We start from the raw sequence: 20,273 nt of genomic DNA on the forward strand, positions 1-20,273 counted from the left end.
GCACCACAGTGTGACTCAGTACAGCAGTGAAAACCTCCCTGCTCCTCCACCAGCTCTGATTTATTTCCTTTTACGAGAACACGGGCACGATATTTAATCATATTCCTGACCTCACAAATCCGTGTGTGGTGTTGTAATATGGGGCGTGCTGTGTGTCTCACACACACACGCACACACTAACACACACACACACACACACCTCTAATCCCTGGATCCTCTGAGTAGTAGGACCATGAATTCTGGGACGGTGTTGCCAGGGGGAAAGTGACGCTCGGGACCTGTTGGAGATGACGGCTGAAGGAGGAGGATTAAAACAAGGGGATCATCTTAGCAGTGATCGCAGAAGATAGCGGAGAGAAGCCGTCGCCTCTCTGTTTTAAGGGTGTGTTTGTGTTGTTTATCTGGCAGATTTTTTTTTTTTATTAGCTTGGTAGCTAATGATTCGGTGCGAGACTCTCAAGCTAACGGTGCACGAGCTGAGTGCATGTGTGTGTGTATGTATGTGTTTGTGTTTGTGTGAACGTGTGTCGCTCCACTTGTTTTCACGTCAACCGAACCTGCCACTTCAGCTAGCATGCTAATTTGATAAAGCTATTTGGTTATTATTGGCTAATAAAATAAATTAGCTGACTTGGGCGAGGCACCTTTACCGACCTGATCATGGCAGGTCGAGGGGACAGCTTGTGTGAACACGCAGGACTTGTATGAACCTGTTAATGCTGTACAATGTAATGTGGATTAAACTAAGTGTGTAAATAGCTCGTATTTAGTATCAGACAGCAGCAGGGCTAATTTGCCTGGCTATTAGCTTAGCAGCTAAACGCTCGCTTGCTAATTGACCTACTTCGCTGTGGCAGATGCTGCCATGTTGTCATTCCACTCCACAGAACTTCGTTACAACTTTTTTTTTTTAGCTCGTTGTGTTTAAGACGCCGCATTTTAGCCATGTAAACAAACAAGTTATGTCACACAACGTGTCTACTTCACTCCTTGCCGTGTCATAATCATGTAATAGGCCTGTACCAAACATTATGTGCTTTAAAACTCTTGGCTAGGTATGCTAAATATTCAGTAAAGTACGTCTTAAGGCACGAAGTAGCTAAAGTTCTTTTAACGGGAGGATAATACGTCAGCAGTGACCCATTTTTGTCTGCATCTGTGATTCAAATAGCAGAACCAGTGCTATAATATAAACAAAAACGCTGACGAAACAAATTCTTTCACTCCCACTAGCCTGCTACACAACAGACTTTCTATGATACTAAATGTGTGTGAAGTGGCAACAATTCATCTGTTATTATTAAGTCAAAACAAAATGCATCAACAACTATCAACGTTTTGATTTGTCATTGTTTTTTCCCTCGATGTTGTCTAATATCACCTTAAATGTGAATTTCTTCTACTATAGAAAATAGTAAATATATCTTTGGTCATACAATTGTGTAATTACTTCCACATAAGCGTCACATTTTCAACTGCTGATATTAAATGTTAGTCCCATGATTCACACACTGTTGTTGAAAGCAAGGCAAAAACAACATGAAGGCTCAGCTACTAGAGCAGGGGTTATTATTGGCACTGTGACAGTATATCTCCATGAAAGTAAGGCCAAACATGTAACATGCATCATTCCTCTCCCCCCCCCCCCCCCCGACCTCACGCAACAGGTTTGTGGAGATGGAGTCGCTGATGAGTGCGGTGGCACCGCGCTCCCCAGCCCCTACCAAGAAGCTGTCGGAGGTGGACTTCCGGTCGGGGGCCACTCTGGAGCAGCTGTCGGCACAGGTGTCTGAGCTGGTGCTACTCGAGCAAGGGGAGTTTGGTGACCAGACCGCCTTAGAGGTCCACACAGCAAAGGACTTTATCTTCAACATGCTAGGTAATGTATGCCCACAAACCAGTCAAACACCAAATGTTATTGACCGTTATTAATACCCAGCAACATCAGGCCCAATTTAGAAATGTATTGTTGAAAACTGTGTATAATTCCACTCATAATTAAATGTCAGTTTTACTGCGTCCATGCATTATATACATACTGCTTATCCTTTGGTGTTGGCGGTGGGGAAGCTAGAAGGAAATCCTTAGCTAGGCCACAGTGTATCACAACACGGACAACCAGTCTCACTCACATACACACCTATGGGCAATTTTGAGACTTTCTGAACAGGAAAACTTCACACACAGCTGAATTGGGACTCAAACTGAGAGCCTTTTTTACTGTGAGTCAGCAGTGATAAACCACTCAGGAGCAAATCTTACATAATAATTTGAGTTGGATGTAATTAAATACAGTAAATCCTGTGGGACAGCCATTATGTATTAGCTTCAGGTAAAGAGTTAAATATACAAAACTATATCTGGCTGTGGCTGTAGAGGCAGAGTTTCTTGTGTGTGTTATGCTGTATGTGGTGTCTTTAAATAGATATAATTAAAGTAGATACAGTAAAGAGCTTTGCAGATATGCTTGTAGATTTTATACTGGAACAGATTATCCAGATCATGGTGCATCTCTCCTATCGTAACATAATTCTATTAATCTCCGTGGTTACTGTAAATTATCATGAAGCTTTCGGTCATCGTCCGCTGTCTGAAACAATGATTCTCAGTACAAACTGATGCTCAACGAGACGACAAAAAACCCCAAAACGTCAATGTTAATCTGAAAGGACAAAGCTGCAAGATCCCATTTGAATGGGATTTGACAGTTTCTTTCACAGACTTGCTCCACGACGGAGCTTGTGAAACAGCATATGTGACAAAGACGATTAACAACACAAGACTCGAAATTTAATCCTCCAACAGACTGACACACTTTTTGTTTTGGCTCTACATGTATTGAAAATGAGTGCGACACACAGCGAGTCCAAAGAGATGGTCGTTTTTGTTGTTGGCAAAAAGTGGAGTTTGTTTATTTGTCCAATAGGTGGCACTCTGTCTCCTCCCTGCTGTCCCCCTGTCATCTCTGCTATCCCTGTCTGTCATGTTTGGTCTGGGACCTGAGTGTTTTGTGTGTTTCTTCTTCTGATGATGAGTTTTTCCTCAGCTCACTTCTATGATTGTATCTCCTGGTTTCACTTCTCTGTGTGTCGTACAGTTTTAATACACATGTAATAAGGCTTGTAGTATAATAGTAGTCTTGCTGCATCGGCTGACAGCTCATGCTGATTTGCTTTAGTTGTCAACAAACTGAATAAGCCTTGTCAAACAGGCAATCTCCCAATAGAATTCACACAAATCAAAATGGTATTCAGGTTTGTTTTTCCTCATTTTCTCAATTAGCATGTGATATCCTTTTGGATCCAAATTTTTTTTTCTCATCTCCTCTCTCACTCTCTCTTGGCCGAGAGTCTCGTTGTAACTTCTTCAGCTTCTGCTGCAATAATCACCACTGGTTTGCTGGTGTTTTCATACCCTGAGCCTCAGCGCCTGCTGTGAAAACCGTTAAAAGAAAGAAAGACAGAACAGACCCCGTTTGGCACTTTCAGCAGGGGGAGAAGCACCGTGTTGAATTCTCGGAATATAAAGTTAAGTTTGTTGTGGTAGCTGCATTAGCAGCACCTCTCAAGGCCCTGAGGAGGATGAAAGGCAGCACTGAAAATCAAATATCCCAGCGGTGAAGGGGCTTTGGTACTGCCTGCCGACCTGCTGGAGGGGATTCCTCACCGCTGTAGGTGTGTGTGCTTGTTGATGCTCAACATGAGTGACTATGGCTGTTTTTTTTGTTTTTTTTAACCAGGCTTTTATATCGAGTTTGAGCTGCAGAGGGATTCCCACTGGGCTTTGTGCACTGTCAAGAAAAAAAGCAAAGGGGAAAGAGATTAAACTCTTTCACACACAGGTACACTGCAGTGAATTTTCTTCACACGGTGATAGATACAATAGGAGTCTCTTATTTACACTGTGTTTGGGTAAACACTACACTGAAGGTTTTGCCTTCAGGCAGGCAGAGTGGTGGCTACTGTACATCTCCTATATCTCCTTGTTAAAAAAAAAAACACACACACAAAAGTTTAACAAAGGCAAACACCTTCCGGTGAGGCTGAAGATCAGGCACTGGGCACAGGTATAGCCTCAACCCAACTTTTAGATCTTAAAGTTTGTGTCAGCTTGTGAGAATCGAGTTCAGAGTTTATTTACCTTCCACCTGATGTCAGTGAAAAGGGAAACTTTTGATCCAAGTTTAAAGAGTCAGACTCAGCCCAAAAAATAATGATTTTATTTGTCAGACAGGAAAAAACCTGTGCTTAGTATTTCACCGAGTTATCAGACAGAGATCAGAGGAAGCAGATGAACACTGACAGCCTCCACTTGTATTCATATTGGCCTCCCTTTTGTTTTCTACTATTCTCTTTTCCTCTTAAATCTTATTTGTCAAACATTTACCACAAGCTTTGATTATTAACAGTCAAAATGGTCCTACGAGTGAGTTTACTCAATTTTTTTAGTGAATACTTCTTAGTTGGTTGTTGCTGATTCTCATAATAAAGGTGCAGTCTGCAGTGTCTTTGCTGTAATATTTATAAAATAGCATGCCATAGTGTATTTTAAAAATACAGATTTCCCACATATACAGTTTTGTTTTCTCTAGGCTTTGTTTTTTTTTTATGTAACCACATAGAAAATTGCATTTCTAACCTCCCAAAGCTTCATAATCTAACATATGATACAAAAAAAGCTTGGTCAAATTGAAACCATCAGAGTTACAGCTGTATATCCTCTGTTGGAGAGCAGCTCACTCAGCCGTTGGCCTGTCACTGGCCTGTTGATGGCTTATAATTGACCTGTCGTTGGCCTGCTGGATGGTGTTGATGTCTGGCTGCTCTCTGACTGCAGCCCATTAACACGGCTGGGCTTACGTGTGACTGATTCACAGCTGGATGTCGTTTTTTTTTCCGCTGCGCTGACTTCCTGCCTCATTGAAGGGGCCCCGCTCTGATGCCCACAGCTGACATGTAGTTTTTTTCGACGAGGCTTGGATTTGCGGGGCCAACATGGCTGTCCTGGCTGACTAATTCTCTTTTAATGCCTGTTTAGATTTTGCGAGTGTCTTCATCTGGCAGCCAGAATTATGACACTGCTGGAGTAAATGACTGAAATGAATTCATTACTTTGGCTCTGCTTGTCTCCAGTTTTCATCACAGCAGACATACCAGTACTGGACAGCATGAGTAATGGTCACTGTTGTTCACTGACATACTTCCTCTGTCATTCAGCTGACTTAGATCTTAGGGCGCTTTCACACCGCTAGTTCGATTATTTGATCCGCACCAGGCAATACAATTGTTATTATGTAACATATGACTCCAGTGTCGTCCGCTTTCACACCAGCAAACGAACCAAAATTGGCCCGATTGACGTTTCATCAATGTGTTTATATCTTCCGGTAGAAAAGCGCCAATTTTGACTCACTATGGAGCAACACGTTCGCACATTGCTACTTGCTCTGATCTTCGTTTATTACATTCTCTGTATTGGCCATTTTTGGCAAAATATCCAACGGCTGCGTCTGGAGAACAATCTGCTGATGCACTGGAGTCGGCGAAGACGTATAGCGCGTCATTTCAGGCAGAGGAGACGCGCTATTTTCATGAATGTGGTCGTGCTAACTATGAGACGAAGATTGCTCCAAAGACCTACAAGGTAGGCTATGTCCATGGCATTTACTGCAGAATATGGTTTGGACCCGAGTTCGCGTTCTCACCAGAGGGACCGCACCAGAGTCTGACATTTGGTGCGGAGTCAAGCGGACCGAGACCACCTCTTTTTGGCGGTCTCGGTCCACTTGATTTGGTGCGGAATAGAGTGCGATTGATGCTTTCACACCAACGAAAACGAAACGAACTAGAGTTTTTGGTTCGAATGGATCGTTTGGTGCGCACCAACTACTGTTGGTGTGAAAGCGCCCTTAATTACTGAAAAGTTGAGTGAAAAAAGCTGAGTTCACGACCTCTGTTGGAGTAGGCTCCGTTAACAAATAAACACAAAAATAAAATGTCCATGATTTAAAACATAGCGGCTGATGTCACATTATATCACTCATTCACTATCTTTTCACTGTCTCCTTAGATGTGAATTGAGCATGTATATTAAAACGTGTTGTGACACTGCATGTCAAGTTCTTCCGTCATGCTGCTCATTTTAAATAACCCCAGACTGACTTTGTGATTTGTGCACTCCTGTAATCACACGTTATCTTCTCCTGAGGCAAAAAAAAAAAAAAAAGCAGAGAAATGATTTGGGTCGTAGCTGTCGGCTGATAACGGCGTTCTTATGTGTCGGCAGCTGCTGTCACACACACCTCCCTCACAGGGTGACACTCTTCAGTAATGTACTAAAAAAGATTTTCCATGATTGTGTTAGAGACAGTTCGGTTCAGGGAAATTCCTGAATATTTGTAGGTTTTTTTGCGGTGGGAATCTCAAGGTACGAGTACGTCACAAGAGAACTTTTCCGTGGAATGATAGTTTATTTAATGATGACTCATCAATTACCTTATAACCTTATTAAAAACCTTATTAATGACTTTCTACTTGCCCCCCAAGCTGATTTTTAACTGAATTCATACATTTAACATTTATTTAACATATTTAACATACATTTAATCCATATTTAACGGTTAAAGATTTTTTTGTGATGATTTTTTAAATATAATTTTTCTCCATGGATTCATTACCATTAAAGCAAGAGTTAATTTTTTTCTCACCTCCTGTTATTAGAGTGCCCGCTTAGCAATGCAAAGCAAGGGAGAACTCCAGAGCAGAGCTTATTTTGACTAATTGTTTTGAAGCTTCCAAGTAAGAATCTGTCACAGTACCCTAGTCTGTAGTCTGACCCAAATATCTAAATACCAAAATACAGAATTAGACAATCCCAATCTTCTTGAACCTCAGCATGACTGGAGAAATAATTAATTTAGCTCAGTTCTAGTCAGTCCTGCCTCCAATCTGCAGCTTTTTCTAGCCACAGCTCATCACAGTGCATATTGAGTGCCAGGGTGAATACAAGGGCGTGGGTTAATTACTTAATAATGACTGAATTGATCCCCCCTGCTCCCCCTTCTTTGGCCTCTCTCTAATAGGAACATGAAACGTCAGGATCGGCTGTAACATGATTTCTTTGAAAGACGAGGGCCGGGGCCTGCAGGCAAAAAGTAGTGAACGTGTGAAAGCCAAACCGTGGTGACACCTTTTTTCTTTAAGTGATAATTGCCTGTCAGTTAGCGGGACATGGTATCACAGTAGCAGCAGTGAGACGCTGAAAGACTCCGACAGCTTCCTACGTCCTCTCTCTCTCTCTCTCTCTCTGTCTTTCTTTATGCCGGCGGTTTAGACGCTCTCATCCAGGTTTCTCGGATTGAACACACTTTCATACAAACACCTGGCTCAGTGAGACCTCCCCCTCACATCAGATGAAATTCTCTCTATTTTTGGAGCTAATCTCCTGCCTTCATAAGAATTCATAAGCAGCGGGCGGGTGAAACGTTTCACCTTTCACTGGCTCGGAGTTGACTCGGAGTAATCCTGTTATTACCGCGCGAGCCTCAGAAGCGCCGTTTGAAAAGGAGCGATAACACATCCAGTTGAAGCGATATTAGTCAGGAGTCATTTGTGAAAGATTGACTTGCTCTTTTTCCCTGGGATGAAACTGCTTTTACGATTATTGTTATGGCACATTCCGCTGCTGCTGTATTAGAGTTTTATTGCCGAGAATAAGAGAAAGGTCACACGGTGGACGACGTGAACTTGTAAATCTCGTTTTTTTCGCACGCAGACACAACAACATGCCCCTGCCTCAAGAGGCTCTCGCTCAAAAACACATGACTCTTCCGGCGGGAGTTAATCTGCCCAAAGTTTCTGTGTTTGAAAGATTTGTCATCGCCGCTCGTCGATTCTCATTGAGAACGTGGACAGCAGGAGAACGAGGCACTGATTTAAAGGGGGAACGTGTGCTCTGAACGCGGTCGCGGTGCAGGTGCTTTCTCTCTCCACCTGCTGAAACTCAAGCAGTTTGTGTCCTTGTTGTGACATTTCGGAGACTTTGACAACGTTAGTGCTTCAGGCTCAGAAATCATTAGGCCGGTGACCTCTGCCAGAACGGCAACTTGTTGCTTTTCAACTTTTCAACACATTCTGGTGTGATTAATGTGCTTTTTATAGATGTAGTTTTTGCAGCCTTTGCACAAAGCCACACTTACACTTTCTCACTGTTTCCTGTCTTTTTCCCCAAGCTGGTCTAGGTGGGCTCTGTCTGTAGATTTGCATTTATCACTAAAATAGCACTTATGTGTACGTAATATAGTACATTGCACTTGTATAATGTTCCTGGTCAGTTATTTCTGTGCTTCTTTACTCTTAGTTTGTCCTCCATATTTATTAATCGTCCCTGCTCAGGCACTAAAGGTGGAATGTTTTGTAAAACCCAGTATATATATATATATAACATCTCCTCTTTGTTGTGGAAGATTAAATGTCAGCCATTATACAGCCTTTGCACCTCATACAGTGCATCTCCACAGTGAGAGGGTGTGAAACTGTGCGCATGTACGACAGGCGGCGTTCTTTATAGTGAAGTAAATATTAAAGAAATAAACGTATGCGGAATGCTCGTACTGATTTTTACCCGCATCTTACTGTGAGCACAGCCTCCGTTTTAAGAGTCTTTCTCTCTCTCTCTCTCTCTCTCTCCGGTGATGCATGGAAGTCATCACTGTATTTAGGAGGAACCCCATTTTCCAGAGAGATTTACTGAGCTATTTTTGGAGTCCATCAAACCAGAGGTGTGTGGCAGAGTATTCTTATTCCTCTCAGGCTGTGAGGAGGAGAAAGGACAGCGTGCCCGTGATGCCGATGACTGCTCTGCTTGAGTGGATTTCACAGCTCTGTCACTCTGTAGCTTCATTTAAAAACATGTATTAGATTTAAGATTATTTTTTTTAAAGCAGAGAAAATGAAAAAGTGGTCTGTCCTTCTGAATATATTATATAGATATATATATAAATGTCTGAATGTGTTTCTTTCCTTGTGTTTGGACCACATTACTAGAAACATTCAAGTAACTACGTGACCTTGAAGAAAGAGTCCTGGTGCGAGAATATTCAAACAAAAAGAAGTTGAAAGTTTTTACCTTTTTGATTTTAAGCAGAGTTCTTGTTCATCTTGTGAAAGTGAAATACGTTGCAGAGGTCAGCTTCAGCAGCAGGAGCAGGTCTTTCGAGTGTTTACTCGTGATAATTACAGTTATCTCTCCGGATTGAGTTTGTGATGACTTATTGATGTTTAAAATCAGATAATGATATTTTATTTAGACTCGTCTCCCGAAGCGGGTCGTTTCAAAGACTCTTGCGGGATCGTGATTGCTACTCGATTGCAACACATTTTCAGGATTTGCAACCTTTAAAGTTTGAGATTTAACTGTTGCTAAGTGGAAGTGAAAAACAAAAAGCCTCTGTTATGTGATGCATTTATGTGTATTTTGATGATTGCAAGCTACGGTAAGGTATGCATTCTCATGAACATGTAAGTCGAGTTGCATTTCATTTGCAGACCATGTCCCTGGTTAGGTTTTTAAAGAGCAATTATTAACTATAAAAGCTAATGTTGTGGCTTATTGGTGAATGAATCTAATCAGACAACTGCAGCTTCGTGGAAAACATGATTCTAATTTTATTCCACTTCTACTTCCAAGACAAAGCACATGTATCACATTAACATACACAAAGGTCATTCAGCGCGCTGTAAACAAATGATGGCACATTAAAAATAGACTTCCCCGCTTTTGTCGATTGGTCACACTTACAATACAATTCAGCTGCTCGCCCATTTGCGAGCTTTTATCTGTTTTATGGGGCGAAAACAAGGTGCCTTGCAGGTTGCTTGGAGAGGAGTCTATTGGAGAAACCAATAGACTTTCAATTGGGTCTCATTTGAAAATATGCCTGAAAGAAGAACCTTCTTCTCATGGAAATTTACATTCAAAGACATTTCTTAAAGGATTAGGTTTAATCTGTCGCTGTGAAACCAGCATAGACTGTCTCCACTCCAGCTCTATTCTGTGTCTACAGGCATAAGAGTGGGATTGTCCTCGTGTGTGTGTGTGTGTGTGTGTGTGTGTGTGTGTGTGTGTGTGTGTGTGTGTGTGTGTGTGTGTGTGTGTGTGTGTGTGTGTGTGTGTGTGTGTGTGTGTGTGTGTGTGTGTGTGTGTTCTTGTACTTGCGGCATACTGAGGACCAGTGAGGGTTTTTAACCAACAAAGTGAGGTCATTTTTACGGAGTGAGGACATTTTGGCCAGTCCTCACTTTGTTTTCATTGAAATCACTTCCTTAGGTTGCTATAACATGCTATACTCAATTTGTAAAGAAAAAAAAAAAATCTAATTTTGGACGACATAGTATAGTATGACTTTTTAGTCAAATTTTGGACCAAATTATTTTTTTCAAATTTCTTTTCAAATTTTGGACGACATATTATAGTATGACGTTTCTATCAAATTTTGGACCAAAAATTGTGGGTCAATTTTTTTTTTCAAATTTTGTACCAATTTTTTTTTTCAAATTTTGTACCAATTTTTTTTTTCAAATTTTGTACCAAATTTTGTTCCAAATTTTGTACCAAATTTTGTACCAAATTTTGGACCAATTTTTTTTTTCAAATTTTGGACCAATTTTCTTTTCAAATTTTGAACCAATTTTTTTTTTCAAATTTTGGACCAATTTTTTTTTCAAATTTTGGACCAGATTTTTTTTCCAAATTTTGGACCAGATTTATTTTTTCTAATTTGTTTTCAAATTTTGGACGACATATTATAGTATGACGTCTTTGTCAAATTTTGGGTCAATTTTTTTTCCAATTCTGGATGACATAGTATAGTATGACGTTTTTGTCAAATTTTGGTCAAATTTTTTTGTCAAATTTCTTTTTTTTAATTTTGGACATAGTATAGTATGACGTTTTTGTCAAATTTTGGACCAAAAATGAAAAAGAAAAAATGGTACTGCAACCAGTAGTTCTTTGTAGATGTCATTCATGAAGTAGATATTTGTAATTGTGTTGATTTATAAAGTGGAAATGCTGGTCCTCACTTTGTCAGCAACCCAGTCCTCAGTATGCAGCAAGTACAAGAATGTGTGTGTGTGTGTGTGTGTGTGTGTGTGTGTGTGTGCACTTGCTCGCTGGCAGTTCCCCAGTAAAGCAGCGTGAGACTGTTGATTTGAGTTTGGATTAAAAAGTAGATTGTTTTCCCTGGAAGAAGCTCAAGCTTCCTGCTGTCAGTGTGGAGACTGAAGGAGCCCAACTAATTGCTACAGTTTCCTGCGTCCTCCTCTCAAGCCAAGGGTCCTCCCGCTGTAGAGATAAAAATGCTCTTTATTCCTCCTTTTCCCTCGTCTTTTCCTCCTTCCTTGCTTATTTGACCTAATTCATCAGTGGCTGATAAAAACCAAACTAATCAGAAGAGTCGCAGCTTTAAATGTGCTTTAACTCAACCAATCCTCTTTCTTGTGCTGCCTGTTTCCCTCTCTTCTCCTCTTTGATCTCCACTTTCAGCATTTCTCTCGCTTTTTTTTTTTACAGTCAAACAGATTTCATGGTCTGATCTTCGATTGGCGATAGAATTTGTTCCGCTTGTTGCATCGCAAACACTCACCTCAGACAGAGGAGAGAAGGCTTAAATCTACTGATGGCACGCCACCCTGGCCTTCACATGTTAATTATTGGTGCAAAAAGTTAATTTATAACTAAATGACACAGGAACGTGTCACAGAATTGTTGGCTTTTTGAATTTTAAACATAGCTGAAAGAATGAATCTCTGAAATACAGTATTTAGTCCATTCCCTCTGCTGTATTTTTGGCTGTTGAAGATTGTATTGATATCAATGACATGTTGGACCTTTTCCATCCCAGTCTGACTATTGCGTTAATAATGGTTTAGGCTGATGCCCACAGCTGACATGTAGTTTTTTTCGTAAGCAAGAAAAGTAATTTTTTGCCCGCACTTTGTAAAACTCCAATAAAGTGAGACATTTTTGACATAGCTAAAGTTGAATTGTACCAGCAACCCCCCCCCCCCCCCCCCGCTGATGCCATTGCAGAGTTCTGTGGGAGCGCCCCTGCCTCAGACCGAGCTGCACTCATCTCGTCAGGAGATGAATGGAAGTTGAAAGGAAGGATGAGCCTGATCCTGCTGAGAAATGAAAAAGACTCTTAGTCTCCATCACACACACACACACACACACACACACACACACACACACACACACACACACACACACACACACACACACACACTTCTTATTTTTCTCCTTCTCTTCAACTGCTCCCGCTGTGTTGGCACCAAATGGGGCACCTTCATTTATCTCTTTTTTCCCCCTCCAAGTAAAGCACCATAGAGGAACCTAAACTCTCACTTCAGTCGCACGTTTATCCCCACAGGTTTTCGTATTCCGTCTTACTGCTCCTCCTTTGTGATGTAAATCTGGACAAGGTCATACTTTATGAAGAGGCATAGTTAGAGCATTTGGTCATGAAGATGGATTTGGGGTCAACATCGTACATCTAACAGCATGTGTCTGGATGGGAGTGCAAGGATGTCACCGGTTTGGAGCACGGTTCGACCGGGGGCCTTTCTGTGTGGAGTTTGCATGTTCTCCTCATTATTAGGTTGATTATGCACAAAATGGCCGTAGACGTGAGAGTGAACGATCGTTCATCTCTGTAAAAACGACCTGTCTTCGACCTTTCGCCCTCTGTCAGTTGGGGTTGCCTCATGCCCCCCCCACTACCCTCACGTGGAGGACAAATTGGTACAAAATGAAGGAATGAATGAACATGTCTCTCCTCACTTACGCGCTCGCCTCGATGTGAAAACATCGCATGCATCCTCCCACCAACGTTGGATGCTCATGTACTGTAATTGGATAAGAGGAATCATGTTGAGAGCTTTGATCCCCCAGCAGTGGCCTGTCGGCTTGGCCTCGTGCCCCTGTTCCAGCTTTCTGCAGCCACTTCGCTGCCCAGGAGAGGATAAACATTTAAGCTCAAGCTTTTTCCAATCTCTTTCCTGCAAAGGAATTTTTCAAGTGCCACTGTATAACCTTTAACCTGCGGTAGCTACCAGTTAGCTTTAGGCCAGCACATATTTGGCGTTAGGATCAGGCTTTTCTTGGTCGCTCTTTGAAGCGGGTAAAACATAATTTACTCGACACCGTTGCCGCGGCTCCCATGGGCCCAGTCCCTGGGAAGTTTACAACACAGCTAAGTAGTTATAAAGGGATTTAGAGGCAAGTTTCTCGCATATAAAATGTTCAGAGACCAGAGCGAGGAAGGGCTTTTTATGGTGCAGTCAGACTTAAAATATATCATAACGATGTAACATGATTGTCTGAGTACTCGTATTTCTTTCATCAGACCTTAATGATGTTATTATGTTCCTCGAACTTGGAAATTAGCTAACAAATGATGAAAAGAGGGGTCCAGTGGGTAATAAATAAAGGAAATATACGTACAGTCGGGCTGCTGAAGACACATAATGGCACAAGATGGCAGCCTGTGTAAAGTAAGGCCCTTTTCTTCTATAAAAGGTATATTCTAAGGCTACAAAACACTCATACAAACATACTTCTGGACTGTATATTCAGTTTCTGCCAGTAATCCCTCCCAATATGACACTGGATCATTAGCACTGATTGCACAGTGTCATGGCAATAGAAAAAAACGACACCATCTGGTGATTCACATTTAAAACAGTAGTTTGACAACAGCTGTGACAATAGCCAGACAAACTGCCTGGCACCAAGACAGACTGGAAAGTTGCCTGTTGAAGCAATGTCTCTTTTTCCTCATCCATATTATATAACAGGAAAAGAAGTTGATGTTTTCTTTTGAGTATGGGAGCTGAAATAAAGGATTGGCTTGGCACAAATGTTGGCCAAGACATTGGATTTTTATCATTTGATTTTAGCCCAGTGGTCTCTGAATGGTCAATGAATAATTTCACACTCCTTGTATCAATATTCCTTCAGGCCAGACTTATAAATATATGCAGCGTCTCTCAAAACAAATGAAATCAGACATTTTCTTGTGGTCCTGCTGCTCTCTGTCCCAGTCCATTAGCCGGAGATGGTGTTTCGTGTACACGAGCCTTTCCATTTATTTTAATAGATGCAAGCAAACACACTTTTTAAAACCTGTCCGTGAATCTACATATAAATAAAGTGCTTTTTTATTTTTTCATCTATTCCTTTATCCAGGTTTAGTCCAGAAAGTGGATCAACGCCTCCCAGTCGCCAATGAGTACCTGCTCTTGTCAGGTGGAGCTCGGGAGGGAGTCTTGGATCTCAACCCTGAGGACCTGGGGGACTTTGCTAAAGGGGCTGATTTTGACCTGGACTTCACTCTGCTGGTGCCTGCTCTGAAGCTCCATGACCGCAACCAGCCTGTCACCCTAGACATGAGACACTCCCCACCCTGCCACTCGTGGCTCAGCCTCCGTCTTTGTGACTCCAACATCCTGTCCCGCTGGAGCATCTGCTGCCAGGAAGAGAACGGACTTCCATCTGAAGAAGATGAGGAGGAAGAGGGGGAAATGGGTAAGTAGGTAGAAAAAAAAAAAGCACAGGTAGAACAAGGAAGTTTGAATTGTTCTTGAGAATAAGGTCAAATTAAACCAAAGTTTGAATCATTGAAGTAAGAGCTGAAATTCGAGAAACAGAGAACGTGAACAAGGTAAGAGACAAAGTAAAATGCAAAATGAGGAGTTGTGAGCCAGAATGCAAAATAGAGAGATGATGAAGTGCAGAGAAGAAACGGCAGTAGACTGCTGTCGCAGTGCAGGGTGGATGGAAGCAGAGCTGATTGAAATTTCTTCATGTTTTTGTGATGACGTTTTGCCCTGTGAGCTGTAGTGCAATCCTGTTCCTTTAACTGTTACGGCTGAAACGGAACCTGACAAAGGAAAAGAATCTAAAAGAGGATGATGAGAGTCTGTCTGTACATAGAGCTGCCATCACAAAAGGGAAGCAATTTAATATCCTAGTTATCGAGGATCAAAAATGTTAAGTATGTGATTGATGTGTTTTTTATCAGGTTTTGGCACTAACATACTTCTAAATTCTTACTTAAACTTACAGCGGTGATGTCCCAAATATCTCACATCCATGTCTAAAATGAAAACAAGTGCAAATCCACACCTTAATTGGCAGCATTAATGCAGTGACTCGTCTCAGCTCAGGGAAGCCAAACTGCAGGACAACGCTCCAACGGCCTTAACACTCAAGTTCCACTAAAATTAGTCTCGATTTCCACCTGCTCTGAGCCCAAAAAAACACTCTTCCGGCTACTATTGCACAATTGCACCCAGACCATGGCACACAAAGGACTGATTCTCGTAAAAAGTAGGTGAATGTGTGCCAAAGGCAGTGCTACATTTCACAATACACCCACAATCTGAACAAGTTGACAACAGTGGGCTCCGACGACACACAGTCACCAAGAAGCGGGGGAGTGCTGATAGTGGCTCCTGCACTTTCATTTCATCACCAACATAGTAAACACAGTACTATGAATAATATCAGCCCTATACCAAACTGTAGCATGTTAAAGTTATAGTACATTTAGTGTTTATTTTTCTGAGGTGTTGATCACACTAACAGATAATTAACATAACAAGTATATTATACTTTCTCTCTATGGACGCATACACTCTATTGTTTAAACTGTTTTGTTTATTAAAGACCAACATTTCCCTTTAAATCCAAATACCAACAAGTTGTAGAAAATTAAAGCATCAGTGTGATGATTTTATAGTATGTCTTTGTAGCTTTGGTTGGAACCAATTGAACCATGACAATTAGATGTATTATTCATTTTTGGAGTCGTGAAGTGTGGATACCAGGGATGGGCATGAATATTTGACTATTCCATTATTTGTTTGATGACAAAAACTAAGTCAGTGAATGCATCTATTTGTGATCATATTAAAAAAGATACAAAAGTGATTATTTAAAAAACAAAATCTACTCTAATAACTACCTAATTTTGGTGTATCAGTTACAATTAGCAATAATTATATTGCTTCAAAATTTAAGACGTTTCCTGAATGCATCTTGTAGCTGCTCCTCTGTTTACCTATTTACCAGGGTCTTTGAATGCATCTTGTTAGCTGTTAGCTTCTCTCAGCTCAACATGTTGTGAACCCTGGAGCAGCCAAACATAATTTAATGTCTGTCTTGTCTGATTTGTTGTCACACTAAAACTTATGCGTACAAGCATCAACAAATATTTGATGGAGTTTTGCTGGAAATGTCCATCCCTAGTGTTTATGTCAACCATAAGCCAAAATACTTAGTTACTTAATGCTGCAGACAAGACAATATTTGTCTGGAGCACAGCTGCACCTGATTTGAATGAAACAGTATATTGTATTGCAGATGCTGTCACATTTTGGGAAGTTTTATGTGGATAAACAAAAAACACATTCTCCTCTCTCTCCTACCCCCCCTCAGATAAAGGCTCCATCCCCTCCCTGGGCTCTCCTCAGTCTCTGGATGGAAGCTACTTCTCGCCCAGCCTGGTGACAGACTGGTTCTGGGGGGTGGTGAGTGAGGCTGTAGAGGAACTGAGGCGTAGCCCCCAGAGAGGCATCCCCACACCGGATCGACTGGAGAGGAATGGACCCCTCACTACCATCATCCTCCAGGTACAGATGGAGTGCTCTCTTGCTGAAATGTCAGCTGTAATTTAAAATTGAGTGGACTTGGTGAACGTTTAAAATAATCTGGAGAAATAATCTGCTCCTTTGTAAGAGGTTTAGAAATTTGCATTCAGTGACACTTCCCCACGACTGTCTCCTCCCTGTAGGCAGGATCTAGCCGGGTGTTGTACGACCTTCTACCTGTGGTGTCGTTCCGGGGCTGGCCGGCTGTGGCCCAAGGCTGGCTGACCGCCAACCATTTCTGGGATGGAAAAATCACTGAGGAGGAGGCCATATCTGGCTTCTATCTGCTGCCCTGCTGCTCCCCGCTGGGTGGCCGGCCCGACAGGGAGTGGAGGCTGGCATTCTCACGCAGCGAGGCGAGGGGATTGTAAATGTTGTCTGTCGTGTCTGGTGTCACCTTGGACTGATATTTTTCCATGTAGTTTAATCTCTCTCCCCTTTCCCTTCAACACTGTCTTAAATCCTGCCTCTGTTGCTCTGTTTTGCTCAGGTTCAGTTGAAGAAGTGCATCCCGTACCCGATGGCCCAGGCTTTTCAAGCAGCCAAGGCGGTGCTTTCTCGTATCCTGGCTCGTCCTCGCACCGGCCTCAGCCTCTACCACCTGAGGACCCTCCTCTTCTGGGCCTGTGACCGCCTCCCTGCTGCTTACCTGTCTTGCCCCGATCCTGACACTGCTGGTCGCCTCCTCCTTGGTCTCCTGGACGACTTGGCTCATTGCATCCTGGGTAAAAACTGTCCAAACTACTTCCTGCCCCAGTGCAACATGTTGGAGCACCTGTCGGACAGCCAGGCACTGCTGGTGGCTCGGAAACTGGCCCACGTGCGCTCAGATCCCAGCGAGCATCTCCGAGCGGCTCTGGACCAAGCTCAGCAGGCGGGCCAGCTGAAAAAGGAGCTGACGGCCAGCACCAACGGCCACGGCTCGCCCGGGCATCACACGGCCAACGGAATCATTTCCCCATCGGACGACAAGCTGGCGCAGCGGCTGCAGCAGCTGGTCACAGAGAATCCTGGGAAATCCATATCCGTCTTCCTGAACCCTGACGATGTCACCCGGCCTCATTTCCGTATCGATGACAAGTTCTACTGAGTCGCCCCCGCAGAGAAGACGTGGAAATACATGTGCGTTTTACTCCGAGATGTGACGTCACACTGAAAGTCAGGCAGATTCTTCTGAAATACAGACGTGACCTGAAACTGAGCACACTCCTCCTCCTCCTCCTCTCTATCATCCTGAAGCAGAGCAATGCCTTGCTGCTCGGCTGACTTTTTTTTAACCAAAAAAAAAAAAAAAAATACTACTACTATTGACTAATGTTGTCCAGTTTCGTGGGCATCGCACAACAGACGTGATGTCACCAAGCTGTCGCCACGGAAATGGCCCTCTTGTAATGAGGCGGCCTTAACGAGACTTATCAGCTGGTGCTAAAAAAAGACAACATGGACACAGAAAGAAGGGTGTGTGTGTGTGTCTGTGTGTGTGTGTGTGTGTGCGCGTCTGTGTGAACTTTGCGCACCTTTCACTTTTGACTTACAGTTGCTGCATTTCTTTTCTCTGTTTTTAATTTGAGATCAGAGTTGGTGAGGGCTGAATCAAGACAAACCAAGGTGTGGCTGATGTAACTGAATGTAACGTCGAGAGTCTCTCTTCTCTCTTCCAGCCGCAGTTTAGCTCTCTCTTTAACACCATGCCTTGAATAATGAGATCTTATATTTTTAGTCTTTCTCAGGTATTCATAATACTAATCAGTTTTTTTTTTTTAAATGTACGTGATTCCCTTTCAAAGTCTCTAACTACTGTATTTAAGCTGTTAAGCTGCACTGCGTCTCACCCAGGGTCATGGTCTCATTATGGTCTATTAGAGACTGAACTAACACGCCTTTTACCTGACAGGTATCAAGCATTCGACACAGCTTGTATTCCCCCCCCCCCCCACACACTCAGCTTTAATGGAATGTAGAATATTGAAAATCAAACTATGTGCGCGAGACTGACATTCAGGATTTTCTATACCGTCATCACTACACCCCCAGTCTAAAACATGTTTCCCTATATATATATATATATATTCCCTATATTCTGGTGGGAAAATGGGTAACAGCCGATTAGGAATGAGAGATAAATGATGGAAACCAGTGAATAAGAATTAGACGATTGACTGATTTGCTGACCCTGAACAGACAGTCGGTGTCGTAGTATGCCTTACACAAGTGACATTTAAAACATAGTGAAGGGACTTGAGAGTTCAAATGAGCACCTGTGTGTTTGTGAAGTAAGAGAAAGTGAGGTACAGAATAGCTGATTTCATGAATGAGTGACGGTACTTCATCCAACAGAATGTCAGACATCTTGTTGTCGATTAACTCCCTGTTTAAGAAAGATAGTTTTTGTGTGTCTCAGTTGATTTTCTTTTAGACTGGTTCTGACTTATAATTGCCCTCCCCCCCCTCCCTCCCCTTCTCCTCTGCTTAGTTGGTCTTTTTTAATGAGTGCTGTGTGATTGAGTGTGTGTTAGTGTGTGTGTGTGTGTGTGTTGCTGTGTATTCACAGAGATGAACCAAGCAGCAGGACACAGACAGACGCCCAGATGTTGCCCCATTGAATTATCCTCCTCAGTGGTTACCGGGCCCTATCGTTTGTCATCAGACAGAGGCTAAAACCACCAGGGGATGGATGGATGGATGAATGGATGGATGGATGGATAAAAGGAGATAGGACCTTCTCTGGTCTTTTTAAAGACATCAGAAGTAAGAGAACAGGCCTCGCGGCGTCTGGACCGCTTCCTCTCTTTGAGGCCGTCACGTTTTTTTTTTTCCTCCTACTGTTTTTCCGACTTCTCTAACTCTTTCTCCTTTTTTCCATCCTCATCTGATCTGCATTTCTCCGCAGAGCTCGTTCTTGTCCTTTTTTAACTCTAAAGGTCCAGAGCCACAGGAAGCCTTATGTTTACACTGTATTGCTGCAAATTACTCCTCCTAACAATCGGTGAATGGTGTCCGTGGCAACAAAAACAGACCAGTGAAGCAGTCCTTCCCCTTTTTTTCCCTTTCCCACTCTCATCACTTTTACCTTTCTTACCTTAACAAATTTGCAATGTAAAAGTTGTCGTCGAAAATCACTGCTAACAAAATGTAACGAGGTTTAACCCGAGCACTAAACTGCTGCTTTCTACGAGCTCCTCTAAAAGCACATGATCACTTATATTTTACATATATTTCATGGGGATGTGGTTAATTTTTGATGCTTCTGGTGGAATGTGTTTTTTTTCCCCCCCCTCTTCAGACACGTGTATGAATATTTCTGTCAGCTCTTGGAGTCTGAAAATGTCACACTTTAACTACTGAATGAATTTTTTAGAGCATCTGTCTGCACTGCTGATGTACACGTGTGTGTGTGTGTGTGTGTGTGTGATTCAAATCCGAGGAGAAAAAACCAAAGTGTGTCATTGCAGAGGAACAGAATGTTAACGCAGGACGTGTGTTTTTTCAGCTGCCAGTTGTCAGAGTTGTCACTGTACAAACTGTACAAGTGTTCATTTCCTGAAAAATGCAGAAACACGG

General features: G+C 42.4%; 1 protein-coding gene across 1 annotated transcript; it reads left to right on the top strand.

Annotated features, from left to right (window-relative positions):
• The first annotated feature begins 244 nt into the window (after positions 1-244).
• On the top strand, positions 245-18,010 carry tmem102 (transmembrane protein 102). Its single transcript, XM_083910634.1, has 6 exons — positions 245-382; positions 1,668-1,879; positions 14,248-14,586; positions 16,501-16,694; positions 16,856-17,068; positions 17,203-18,010. Exons 2-6 carry the CDS (start codon positions 1,678-1,680, stop codon positions 17,800-17,802), a joined length of 1,548 nt encoding a protein of 515 aa, XP_083766760.1. The 5' UTR covers positions 245-382; positions 1,668-1,677; the 3' UTR covers positions 17,803-18,010.
• Positions 18,011-20,273: the final 2,263 nt, after the last annotated feature.

Source organism: Microchirus variegatus (assembly GCF_963457635.1).
Source record: "Microchirus variegatus genome assembly, chromosome: 2".
Classification (NCBI taxonomy): domain Eukaryota; kingdom Metazoa; phylum Chordata; class Actinopteri; order Pleuronectiformes; family Soleidae; genus Microchirus; species Microchirus variegatus.

What these genes read in the sequence shown, in the direction of transcription:
- tmem102 (XM_083910634.1), top strand. Translation starts at nt 1,678, where the DNA reads ATGGAGTCGCTGATGAGTGCGGTGGCACCGCGCTCCCCAGCCCCTACC. An exon ending in GGAGGAAGAGGGGGAAATGG is followed by an intron (nt 14,587 to 16,500) that starts GTAAGTAGGTAG and finishes ACCCCCCCTCAG; the next exon opens with ATAAAGGCTCCATCCCCTCC. An exon ending in TGGCATTCTCACGCAGCGAG is followed by an intron (nt 17,069 to 17,202) that starts GCGAGGGGATTG and finishes TGTTTTGCTCAG; the next exon opens with GTTCAGTTGAAGAAGTGCAT.